At 46.0% G+C, this 12,234-nt stretch overlaps 1 protein-coding gene across 7 annotated transcripts in view; it reads right to left on the bottom strand.

Moving 5' to 3' along the window:
- Positions 1-2,748: 2,748 nt before the first annotated feature.
- GRIA1 (glutamate ionotropic receptor AMPA type subunit 1) overlaps positions 2,749-12,234 on the bottom strand; it is a 187,694-nt gene continuing 178,208 nt past the window's right edge. For 5 of the 7 annotated variants that reach the window (XM_013176000.3, XM_067005526.1, XM_013176001.3 and 2 more), the window contains 2 exons: positions 8,069-8,203; positions 2,749-5,705 (listed from right to left, as the gene is read on the bottom strand). In XM_013176000.3, the coding sequence (XP_013031454.3) occupies positions 5,517-5,705; positions 8,069-8,203 (324 nt within the window). In that variant the 3' untranslated portion in view covers positions 2,749-5,516. Of the gene's footprint in view, positions 5,706-8,068; positions 8,204-12,234 lie in introns of those variants that run through there. The other 2 variants (XM_067005527.1, XR_010834958.1) reach the window with 2 other exon arrangements.

The raw sequence follows: 12,234 nt of genomic DNA, 5'->3' as shown, positions 1-12,234 counted from the left end.
CCCCTTTGTGACATCTGTAAATTCATCCTGCCCATGCTGGTAAACACTATCGTATTTTCTTCTAGCTTTCTCTTTCTTTTCAAGCAGATTTTTGTTTCTGAGGATGCAGACCCCAGCAGTGGGACACCGAGCAACATGTGGTATTTGCATGTTACAGCTGTTCTGCCACCCCTTTCCCTTGGCTCTGGGTGCAGCCAGGACCCTGCAGCGTGCTGCGACCATCAGCACCTCTCTGCAGAAGGCTCCTTGCTGCTGAGTGGTGTGTTGGGCTACGGGATCTGTTCTGAGAGTGATCAGAGGAGCTGGAGTCTTGTCTCTGTTCCCATCCCAAAGGAACGTGAGTTCATGTGCTGGCTAAAGACATATGGTGGTACAGAGTTGTCTGCAATCAAACAACCACCAGCTACATACCCAGAGCCTACTCCAGGCTCCAGAGAGGAGTAGCTGGCAGTGCTAGAGGTGAGATTGATGGACTAAGGAAGGGGAGATGGGAATGGACAGAAAGGAAACAGGAGGTGATGCTGCAAGTCAGGGCCGAGGGGAGAATCCCAGAGTGGGAATGGCTAAGATACTGCTGGAAACATCATTCTCAAACTACTCCACAAGCCAGCCCTTCATGCCTAGAACTTTTTCCAGGTCCTAGCACACTAAATTCATCCCTCTTCTACACTCAGGACATCAGGAGCTGGAGAAGAAGAGAGTGGCTGCATGTAAGAAGAAAGCTGGGAGTGGTGTTACCTCAGTAATGATGCTGGAGCAACATGACCAGCAGTTTCCATGGAGCCCAAGCAGTTTGGGTTGGCACTGTATAGCATCTTCTGTGCTGGGGTTTGCATGTGGATTTTTCCCCCAAAGCCCTGACCTGCTGCAGGCTGGTGGGCTGCTGTGTATGGCATGGTGATGGCCCTGTGTTTCTGTTAATTAATTTTCTGTTAGAAACACGCACCAAATTGTTCTCCTGGGGACCCAGAGCCATATGTGAGACTTGGGTGACTGTCCATGCCCTTAAAAAAATGATTATGAGCCTGCATGCACAGTGAAAACATCCTCACATCTCCGAGATCTTTTGAAGGAGATTTGCGGCTGAGTTGCTGGAGCCAAACAGGTTAAAGGTACCCACTGGGTTACAGCAATTTTTGTATGTGCCCCTGTCCTGTCCCTTCACTGAGTTTGGACAATAAAACTTTTGCTGCATTTGCTGGTAGGTAGGCACATGAGCAAACAAATCCAGCCAAATCTTTTTGGAGCATCCCAGCTTTGTGCCCTGGTGCTGGGTTTCTCATCCCATAGCAAAGGGATGTCTGTCCCTAGGTGATGCATCCGTTGTTCCTCACCTGCTGCACTTTAGTATTCAGCATTTTTTGCCTTGACAACAGCTGAAGATGGTTTTATTCTTGCTGGAAACTTTCTCATAAGGGATATTTGATTTTGCCATTAGGAGGGAATTTTGTCCTGCTTTTGTCAAGATATAACAGAAAATTTCTTGTGTGTGTTTTCAGCCTCACTGGGAACCAAGAGTGAAGCACTGAGTGAGCAAGAAGAGCATTTTGAGACAAGGTGCACACCCACAATACAGTACTGGATGTCCAAGCAGGCGTGGAAGACCAAGATCGGCTGATGCAGCATAGTCTGCCCATGGGAAACCTCTCCTTCAGGCCCCGTTGATTTGGAGTCTCTTGTGCTTTGAAGTCTTCGGGATCACAGCCCATTTCAAAAAGCATTAATTCTGCCCCTTGCTGATCCTACTTTTAAAACTTACCAGTGGGCAAAACCCCCTTGTGAATGTTGGAGACCTCAAGTCTATAACCACAGCCCTGAGGGGTGAGCTGAGACGCCTGACTGAAGGCACTTTGGTGTCTCAGCTTCCCCAGTCAATAAATGGGAATGATGCCACAGGGAAGGGAAGTCTTCCACATCTGTGATAGCAAAGGCTACATCAGAGCATGACGGTCATGATTATAGCTAGTCTTCGCAGCTGTCAGCAACTACATAAATGTCCATGGCCCTTTAAATCCTACTCTCTTTCCCACTTCAACAGACTCTTGAAAGAGGAATTTAGCAGGTTAATTGTGTGAAAATTGAGTGAGAAATATCTTAAACCACTGAGCCTCTGAAGCAGCATGACAGCTCCTAGGAAAGCCAATCCTGGTGTGGATTTTTGGACCAGTGCTGGTTCTGAATAATCGCTGAGCTGACTACGTCTTCTCTTTGTGTAAAAACAAGCTAAAATCCTCGAATAGCCCTCCCTCAAAAAGTAACCAAGAACAAGAAGCAAAATCTTTAAGTTTGAACCCAATGAATATTTAGTTTCCTGACTCTTGGGTAAATATTAGATAGATTCCCAATTTCAACCTGAAGCAGTTTATTTGGCTGCTGTTCACAAGTCAGACACAGCAATAATCAAGGAAATCTCGTTTGATTCAGGTTGGGTAATATTGCCTGAGGGATAACATCATTTTCACTTCCACACATCCAGCACTGGCACAAAATGGCATGGACAGGTATGAAAAATGCATCATGGATCCTTGGTGCTGAAATTCCAGCTGATAGTTTCATTTTTATGTAAATAATAATTACCAGTAAAAATGTTGCTTGAAAAAAGAGAATGTGAAAATAAAAACACTGTTGAGTTTGATAAAGCAAAATCCTTTGCAGTATTGCCAAAAGGAAAAGAAAAAAGAAATAAAGAAAGAAAGGAAAAGAAAAGAAAAAAGAGAGTTAAAACAAATATAGCTGTTAAATAAAAGATCCAGGTACCAAAGAGCAAAATTTAATGAAAGCCAAAACTGTTAAATATGGATTCCTGTTGAGAAAAAATGTCAATGTCTTTAAGAGTTTTACCGTTACTCTATTTTTAAGAAAAGTGTAGTAAAAATACATATTACAAGTTAACATTTTTCCACGCTTTTGTCCTATTCCTCTTTTTTTTTTTTTTTTTTTTTTTTTAACCCCACCACCGATGAAAAGCCTTTGAAGACTCCATCTCACATCTTCACATCACAGGCGGCCAGTCCTAGCACGGGCGCTTCGACGTCTGCCTGCCCAGCTGGGCTCCCCATGCCCTGCCACCACGGTGGCTGTGTCTGGAGGAGGACAGGGCGCAGCACCCAGCGGTGCCGCGGCAACGTCCGGGATGAGGCAAGAGCCGGGGCAAGAGATGCATCCGAGGGCTCTGGGCATGGAAACGGGCTAGCTTGAGGGATGTTCCCACTGCACTAGCACTTACACAGAACTGAAGTTAAAAATAAGGAAAGAAAAGTGGATTAAAAATATCGGTAACCAACACAAAGTGATCTGAAGAGGCATTTGGAGCAGCTGATGACAGAACTCACGTTGGGCAATTAGAGATGGAGATCGCAAGGGCTTGCAGTAGTGGAGAGAGGAAAGCACATTGGCACAAGACATGCTGTGCCTGAGCTTCAGACCTTGATTCTTTGTCTCACTGGTCTCCAAAGTGTTGCAGGACAAGCAGGTAAATGGAACAGATGCTTTGGACCAGGCTGGTGTTAAAGGTGGTAAACATATTGCTCTGCACAATACACTAATGGAAACTGGCATTCAGGCAGCTTCCAGCTCTATTTATGGACAGCTGTATAGACAGGTCCTCCTCATAGACCTGTGCCAGTCATTTGCCTGCATCACTTTGTCTTCACTTGCATCCCTTCTTTTCCTGTTCCTCACTTGCTACGTTGCAGGAAAATTAAAAAAATAAATAAATAAAAAAATAATAAAAAAAAAAGAGAGAGTGAGAAAGAAGTTCCAAATGCTCCACTAGCAGCTCTGTCCCCGGACAGATATTTGATGAGTCCTGTGAGAAGTTTTGAACTTGATTTGCCATCAGTGATGGACTTGTGAGATGGGACAAGGCCGAGTGGGTTCCCCATGGTCCCTGCCCTGCAGATCTTCTCTCTCTAGATGCTCCCCTGGGGATCCTTCACTTCTGGGGAGGTGTCTCAGGCTCACCAGGGTGGGAAGCATTTTTCTGTCCATGCCAATGATTCACAGAATGAGTCTTTTGTGCAGTTCTGGAAAACCATCCTTGCCCCTTTGACCTCCGTGCCTGTAGCTGGACTCCCATCTCTCTGCCCAGCAGTGTGGGTTTCTGCAATTCCAAATTTGGTGTCAGCAGCCTGCTCTCCTGGCTTGTGGATGCTTTCCCCTCCCTAAGGATACACAAGCGGGAATCTGCTACTTTTGGCTTTGTACCCAGAGTACAGGCCACAACTTGACAGGAAGGCTGAGTCTGGCCAGCCCCGATGCTATCCAATGTCATGGATGCTTGAATGAAGCTCTTGTAGGGTCTCCTCTGTGGTTTGCTTCAGCTGTTTCTTCCAGGAAGCTATTCTGGCCAACTAGCTAAAAAATGTCCCTTGTAATTAGAAAAATGGCCATAAAGGGATTTCAGAGCAAAAAGTCTGCGATAGTCCCATTGCAGCCCCGTGACTTCTAGCATGTTTTACTGGTTAATAGGCAGCCATCTAGAACTGGATGTCTTGTGATGGTCTATTCCCGGTTCAGGGTGGTTCCCATACGTGACCACCAAAAAGGGCACACACACAGAAGCTAAGCAATGAAGAAATGGTTCACAATTGCTTATTAGCCCCCAATAACCTAGGCAGGAGAGTGGCATGTGAGGGGAATACTGCATTTACCTTTTCTCTTCCATAAACAGCAGCCTACCATGCTGTTAGACCGACCACCTGCTCTAGTATGCCATGCATGATGCTCTCCTCTCCAGGCACATGATCCTTCTCTTGAACCGCCACTCATCATCTCTGGAAGAATTATCTCTTTGTCGTCAGATTACCTGGGGTTTCCAAACTCACTCATGACTTTGCCCCTGTAAAACAGCCTCATGTTTTTGTTCAGGTTCTTCTTGTGTCAAGTCCTTCCTGTTGCAGGGAGAGCCATTCGCAGCCCTGTCTGCCTTGTTGCATTAACTCCACACCCTGAGTTCACAACAGAACAACGGAAGGCAGAATCATGATGGAGAAAAGGGGTCAGTGCTGATGCCCTGCAGGGAGTTCGACTTGCCATTCGTCGGATTTTGTTTTTGCTGTTAGTAGCTCAGACGTTATAGTTTGCATCCCGAACTAAATCAGATTAAAGGGCTGAGCAGGGAAAGGGGAAAGGGCTGATGTTACCCTGACACCACAGGAATTAGTAAGAAAAAATATATATATTGCACACACTAAGACTTATTAACAACCAAGTTAAAACAAAATGGCATAGTCCTCATTAGTGTTCCAGTGGTTCTTTGATCAGGGACGGTTCACGAGTCTGTTAAATCCCATTACGCTCTCCTTATTGCAGTACAGACCTGTTTCTGTTCTCCTGCCGGTGGATCTGTTTGCAAAAGAAAAAGGGAAATAGAGTTGGTTTCCTCGAGAAGATCCATCCAATTGTCCCTTCTGTCATCATCATTTGTCTTGTTGGTGTTGGGTTTGGTTTTGGCTCTGGAGGGGGTGGAGTTGGGCTGCCCCTGCTCTCACCCAGGCAATGGGTCAAAAGGCCAATTATAATCCCGTAGCTCCCAGGGACATGCCGGTGCTGTGGCTCATGCACGGGATCGTCTGCATGGATTTGGGGAAATCGTGGCTGACCACACGTCCGTTTTCTCCACTGCCTCCTGCTGCAGCCGGCCTGGGAAGGGTTGATGTCCGTATGGCTTCGTTGATTGATTGCTGTGGGATTAAACAAAAACCCTTTTTAGGAAAGACAGGGGGGTCTCCCCCTGTCCTTAGCAATGTTGGAGAAATTACAATATAAACCAGTTTTGTCTTTGTTACTGTTCTCTCCCTCCTTGTCTCCATTCACTCTCACTTTCTGCGTGTCCCTACTGCGTCTGATCTGTTAATTCACATCTCTTCCACGCTAAAAATTAAATGTTTCAGCAGTATTTTGGGGTATAAAGCGTACGTGCCATATGTAAAAACTATTCAAACCCTACAACATCAGAACAGCCACAGTGGATCATTCTATACACTTCCCCCATAGATATGCTATTACTACTCCTGTTCTGTTACATGTGGTGGACTCTGACTCACTGCAAGCATATGTTTAACTTTCCTCGTGTGAGAAGCTGAGCATGAGCCTTTGTTTTTGTCTACAGAGATAACTGAGGTAGCCAGGAAATGCAAACCTAATTCAGGAAACCAAATCTCATCTTCCTGTTCCAGATACTGTCCAAAACATTTGCTTTACGAGATCTATGGAAATTGGTTGCTTAGAACAACTATACTAAGAGATGAAGTCCTTTCGGTTTCTTTGCATTCAAGGACACTCCCGTCTGTTTTGATCTGGGATGCCCAGGTGAAGAACCATCCACAACAGCTAAATCTGGAAGGGCTGTTCAGAAACTGTCACTTAGTGGCTCGCCAGGCACGCAGCAGCCTCCTGTGCTGGTGGGATCTGCAGCTCGCCCCGGTGTCTGTCAGGCTGGCTGAGCAGGGGAAGGGTTGAGGCCCTGTGGAAGGGGATTTGGGCCATCTTTCTGGGCACTGGGCTCCACAGAATGCCCTTGGGGTGGGACCACTGATGGTAGGAGACAGGCTAAGAGACCAGATAACACCAATGAGGAGAAGTAATTCCCATGGTGGCTGGTTATAAAATGGCACAAGCACTGCAAGCCAGCACTGACACGAGCTATTGGGGCATTTTGGATAACGCAGAGAAGCCAACACCAGGGCAGAATCTCCTTAGGACTAAAGCTATGGAGCTATTGCACAGTGATACTCTTGTCACAGTGTTTTTGTGACATACCTCGCTTTACATTGTAGACAGCAATTACAATTTAGTTCTTTTATACTCAGGGATATTAATTGCAAACCTTAATTTACCCCTGAGCTCAGTGTACCTCTCACTGCCTGTAGAATTTTCTGAATCTCAGTGGGAAAAGAGCTATTGCACATTTTCAGTGAATGAGAAATGTTATTATTGCTGACAAAACGTTAAGCATGTTGTGAAATGGTGACATTAAACCCAAAGGAATGATTGCTTATTTTCCTTTTGATTCTGGGTATGTTTCAGTGCCCGGGGAAGTAAAAATCTCTCTAAATTTTATGAAATTTTCTGCATATTTCGTATACTATACTGACTTCCATGCTCATGGGAGAGGTCAAGATGAGGAAGAAATGGGATGCGTTACTGTTACAGCACAGATCCTGCTGCACCTTTGTGCAAAGCAGTATCTGTATAAGGGATAACCTCTGCTAGTCATCTGAGTCAAGACATAGTTGTTCCACACATGCTGCATTAAACGTGTATTCCCAAGGCTCTCAAATCTAATCCCTCTTGACATGACACTGAAATTTGGGCAGACCAGAATTTAGGCCTGAAACGAATCTCCTGGGTCATAGGAAATACACTTCTGCAAGAGCATGACAGAGTGGAGAAATAAAACATTTCAGGAGATCTCAGGGCCCAGTTTCTCTCCAAGAGATCCCATAAATCTTAATTTGGAGACCCCACATCACCCACTCCAGGGCATGTACTTATGTATGTGGGAGAACATTGTCCAGCTGGGGTTAAAGGCTGGAAATCTGGCAAATGCTCTGAGCATCTATCATTGCTGCCTACCTGCAAATGGTGCCAGCAGGATGCCAGCAGAGGGAACAACAGGATCTGATTCATTACTGCACTACCCCAGTTTTATCTTGCTGTTAACTTTTTTTTTTTTTTATTGCAGTAAAGGCTATATCACACCAACCCCAACACACTTCATCCATGCTGCACACACATTGCCATAGTCTGCTTTCTTTAATTTTAAGGAATGGCAATGTGTTCCTGTTACCATTTGTGCTATGATTTTGCTCTATATCTGGATTTTGAACTAGCATTATGCCACGTCTGATCTTGCATCAGCTACCCACTATGGCCCACTTGAGCCTCTTTTAGCTTCCTCTGATGCTTCTATTCCTTTCTAGCAAGTCAAGTGATAAGGTCACTTCATTGTCCCTATGTCTTGGCTTTCCACCCATGGTCTGGGCTGCATCCATCTCTGAAGGCAGCTTTGGAGATGGGGTGGTATCAGAGAGAAGGTGTGAAAGGCCTGGGAATGGGTTGCCACCTTCATCCGCTTTGATTCACTTCTGGACTTGTAACAAAACTCGATTAAGGCAACCAGCATGGCTAGTCCGAGCCCACCGATGAGGATATAGAAAACCCCCGCCACATTGCTGAGACTCAGAGCGCTCGTCTTGTCCTGGAAGAGAAAGGAGAAGAGAGGGAGGGGAGGGCATGTGGGAAGGAGAACAACAAAATTAATATGAGAATGCTCTGGTAGAGACATTGCACAATATAGCAATGTTGGCATTACATCATCTCCCTCTTTCAATGAACATGTGACATTTCTAAGAGCATTTTCAATTTTTAATTTAGTGTCTAGTAAATCTAATGTTTCCCTCAAACAAACAAATATACATTTTTTCAGCAATGTGACTCTTTGTAAAGGTTTGGGATCGCCGTTTTTCAATCATCTAACTTAAATGCTTATTTACCCAAAATGCCTAGTTTAAATTATTGATTAAAGAAGAAAAAAAAATGTTCTCCGCCTGTGTGACATTTGCTTGTCCCTGATGTCTCGCCTGAAATAACCCGCTCTCTTGGAAATGCTCATTCTTTCTTTCCTAGATTGTTTCCCCCGCAAATTCTGTTGCTGAGCAACACATCGAAATGACTGGATTTTCTTTTTTTTTTTTTTAATTCCTTTCCTCTCCAATATTGAGGTTGAGGTGACACCTGAGCTGTCCTCATAAACACATCTCATTTCTGTGTAATAAGACAGTTATTTCATATGCAATCAAGACCCGCTGATGCATGTCTAAGCTAATTATTTGGTTTGCAATAAATAGGGCTATTAATGGACTGCTACTCACAGACAGCATCTATGTTCTGATTTTGCAATGCCTAATGAATGGTCACGGCTCTCTGGGGAAGAGGCGAGTCTCGGAGTGACTCATTTCACCAGCAGGGAAATTGAGTCCCCACGTCCAACCCCCATGTCACTCAGTGCTGCTCTCCAAGCCCTGTCCTCCAGGTGGATTTTTTGGGTCAGGGATAGGACCAAAGCTCAGCTCCATGTACCAGGCTCTTGTTTCTAGGTCAGGTTCTCTCTTTAAAGTCCAACCAGGCTGAGGTGCCTTGCTCCATGTTTCTTGTTGCCTTGCAATATCAACTTGCTACCTACTTCCAGCACAGCTTCCCCAGGGCAGGCCCTGATGGTGTGACCAAGGTTTGACCAGCATTGATAGCTCTGCTCACTGGACGATGGATGAAAACTGCATAAAGCTCATTTGAGATGCAGATAAAGAATAATATTTATGCCCTGTAGACATGTCTCCAGTTGGGAAGGAAGCCTTTGTGTAGTTCATGGTGTTTCCTGCTACTCCGTGGACACATGGATGGGTGGGTGGCACGGCTTGTTCCTTGCCCTTCTAGGACAGTTGATTCACTCACTTTCCTCAGCATCTTTTTGGGATGGACAAACAGTGGGGAAGCAGAGAGCAATACTGGAACAGTGTCAAAAAGGTCCAAAACCAATGTGAACATGGAGGGTTTTGAGTCAAGAGCAGTCCATCAGGCAGCAACACCATCCTTCAGGCAGGTACAGTTTGCCAAAAGATTCTGTCCTTTGGAGAACTAGGATCTGTTGGCAAAAAAGTTGACCTACAAAGCATGAAAACATTTCAATATTCAAAGCTAAAAAGCTCCCGTAACAGAAGAGAACTTCTTGGAATGTTCTCTTTCTTCCCTTCTTTATTTATTTCTCTCTCTCTCAATAGGAAGAAAAGAAGATTGCAGTCAGGAATGATAAAAAAATTTTTGTTTTTTTTTACCGCTTCTCCTTCGTCTGGTCCCACTGTCCATGCAGAGCTGCGAAGCCTTCTGCCCAGCTCGAGCATGTGCTGTTGGTTCCAGTGCCATGGGGAGAAACTTTCCAACCTGAACCCTCTGACGTCTGGTTAGGGGTTTTCCCTGCAGAGTTTTGGTCGCTGTAAAAATCTTTATAAGTGATCTCATTTTCCATGCTTCACTGATCGGCATTGCTGCCAAGAGGTTCACTGCTGTCACCATGTGTGTTACACTGCTGCAGATGTGATGGTCTCCACTGGTGGACAGCTTTGATTCCTCTCTTGTGTAACCTTCACGTGCTGGTCAGTTTGTAGTCTTGTCAATGTTTCCTGTGTGCTCTCTGTAATCAGTGAGTTCTGCAAATATAGGCTTAATTTTTGCAGTTTCCATATTTGAAGGATAATTTATCTGGTCTTTTACAATCTGCTGTCATACATTTTTCTCTTCCAGGCTTGACTGTACCTTTGTTCACTTATCTCTTTGCAGATTACTGGGAAACCCTCATAAGCGCCAGCTGAAAAATGTAGGGAGTTTTTTTAATAAAGATTCAGAAAAACAGATCAATTTCTCTGAGAAGCCTCAAAGGCAGTCTGAAGGGGCTGCACCAGCTTGAAGGATGGACAAAGCCACTGGAGGTGGGCTGCCCTCCTTGACATCCTAATCTTTAAGCCTGGCTCCTTAATGAAAAGTGGCTGATTAGCTCCTGTATGAAGGGATGGATGGGGACAGGGAAGTAGAGCTGCCTATTTGTCTGTCTTACTAATAATTTCCAGCTTATACTTTCAGCTTGATTTGACAGAGGGGTGGAGATCTCCAAGATACTAAGGCTGTCCAAGCTGCGGAGAAGAGAAAACCTATTAATGCTCTCACTTAAATAAATGTATCAACTCAAGCAGGCATCAGGGACTCCATGTGGATCTTTGACTTGCAGCCACAGATCCTTGAAAAATTAGGCTTCATGGGAATACATGAGTTTAAAGTTTTGTTGGCCACGATGTTTTTGTAATTCCACCCCCAAGTCTGGGGGCCATGGTCCAACAGGGAACTTTCTCAGCCAGCTGCAAGGGCAGGGATTTCTGGCAGCCAGGAAAGGCTGCTGGTTCTTTCTGTCCAGTTTCTTCTTGAAGAAAAGCCAGCACCAAACTGACCGGTTAAGTCTGAGGAGACGAACCAAAGCAGTTTACTTCACCAGTACTTCATACAACTAGTTTTAGACCTGCTGTAGTTCACCTGTTTGCTTTGTGGCATTATAATTACCATTATTACTATCTTGGACAACTGGTTTGAACTGAAAGTTGTCTCTTCCAGCAGCAGGGAAGGCCAAGGAAAGCACAGCAAGGCACAGCAGCAAGCAAGCCTGCCGGGATGGGGAGAGCAGCTGCATTTACCCTCTGCACCACAGTCAGGTTTCTTCCAGTGAGCCCCTGTTGCAGGAAGCCAAGGAGATGGGCAGCCGCAGCAGGGCACTCAGGAATGCTTTGGGGACACCGCCGATGACGCAGCCTGGTGTGAGCGAGGCTGGGAAGCGAAATTGCTCCCGTGGTATTGCTTGACTTTTTGCTCATCCTCTCCTTTTCCTGTTTGCTTCCCCTCCTCTCCCAGCAGGACTTGCAGAGAGGTTCTCTGGGTGGGAGCAGCATCTTGTCGCTTCCATTGACCTGGGGCACATGAAGGGCAGGCGATGGTGCACGCCACACCGAGGCTTTGTCTCCTGTTTTGTGCAAGCTCCTGCCCTAATAGCATTCATAATCATGAGGTCCCAAATGGTGCTAGCTGCCTGAGCGGACCCTCCCCTCCGCTCTGCTCGGGCTCTGACACCAGCTGCTCTCCCGTCGAGCTGCCCATCACCGAGCCAGCTTGTCAGTGGGAGTGTAAATGTCACCGCTCGTCTCCCGCAGCGGCACAGCGCTGACGTGGGGGTAAGATTGGCAGGTGAAAAGAGAAAGAAAAACCCAGCTTTCCGAAAGAGCGGCCTTGTTGCCACAGCAACCAGGCACCTTCCCGTCTGTTCCTCTCAAACGTGGCACCGTGTCCGTCATCCTCTTTGTCATTATTTATCCTCCTTGGCTGAAGGCAAAATTTCCCCAGTTTCACACTGGGGCTGCTCCTTTCCTTTACCCTTTACCCTTCCTTTACCCTGCCCCATCAGAGCCCGTCAGCAGCACGAGGCGATGGCACCACGAGCCGTTGTGGTCTCCATAGAAGAGCTGTCCTTAGAGCAGGTAGCTCCAGAGGTCGGTGAACATCTACACCAAGTGCCAGGCCACCTCTGGGTAAGCCCTGAAGCTAAGCAGTGAAGGACACAGCACTGGCCATCAAGTCCCAGTGCTGTCGGGGGCCTGTAGGGGCAGGGTACGAGCACACGCATGGCCAGCCATGGGG

The sequence above is a fragment of the Anser cygnoides genome, chromosome 14, assembly GCF_040182565.1.
Source record: "Anser cygnoides isolate HZ-2024a breed goose chromosome 14, Taihu_goose_T2T_genome, whole genome shotgun sequence".
NCBI classification, from domain to species: domain Eukaryota; kingdom Metazoa; phylum Chordata; class Aves; order Anseriformes; family Anatidae; genus Anser; species Anser cygnoides.
The sequence above is the reverse complement of the archived record's forward strand: the minus strand, read 5'-3'. Positions and strand labels throughout refer to the sequence as shown.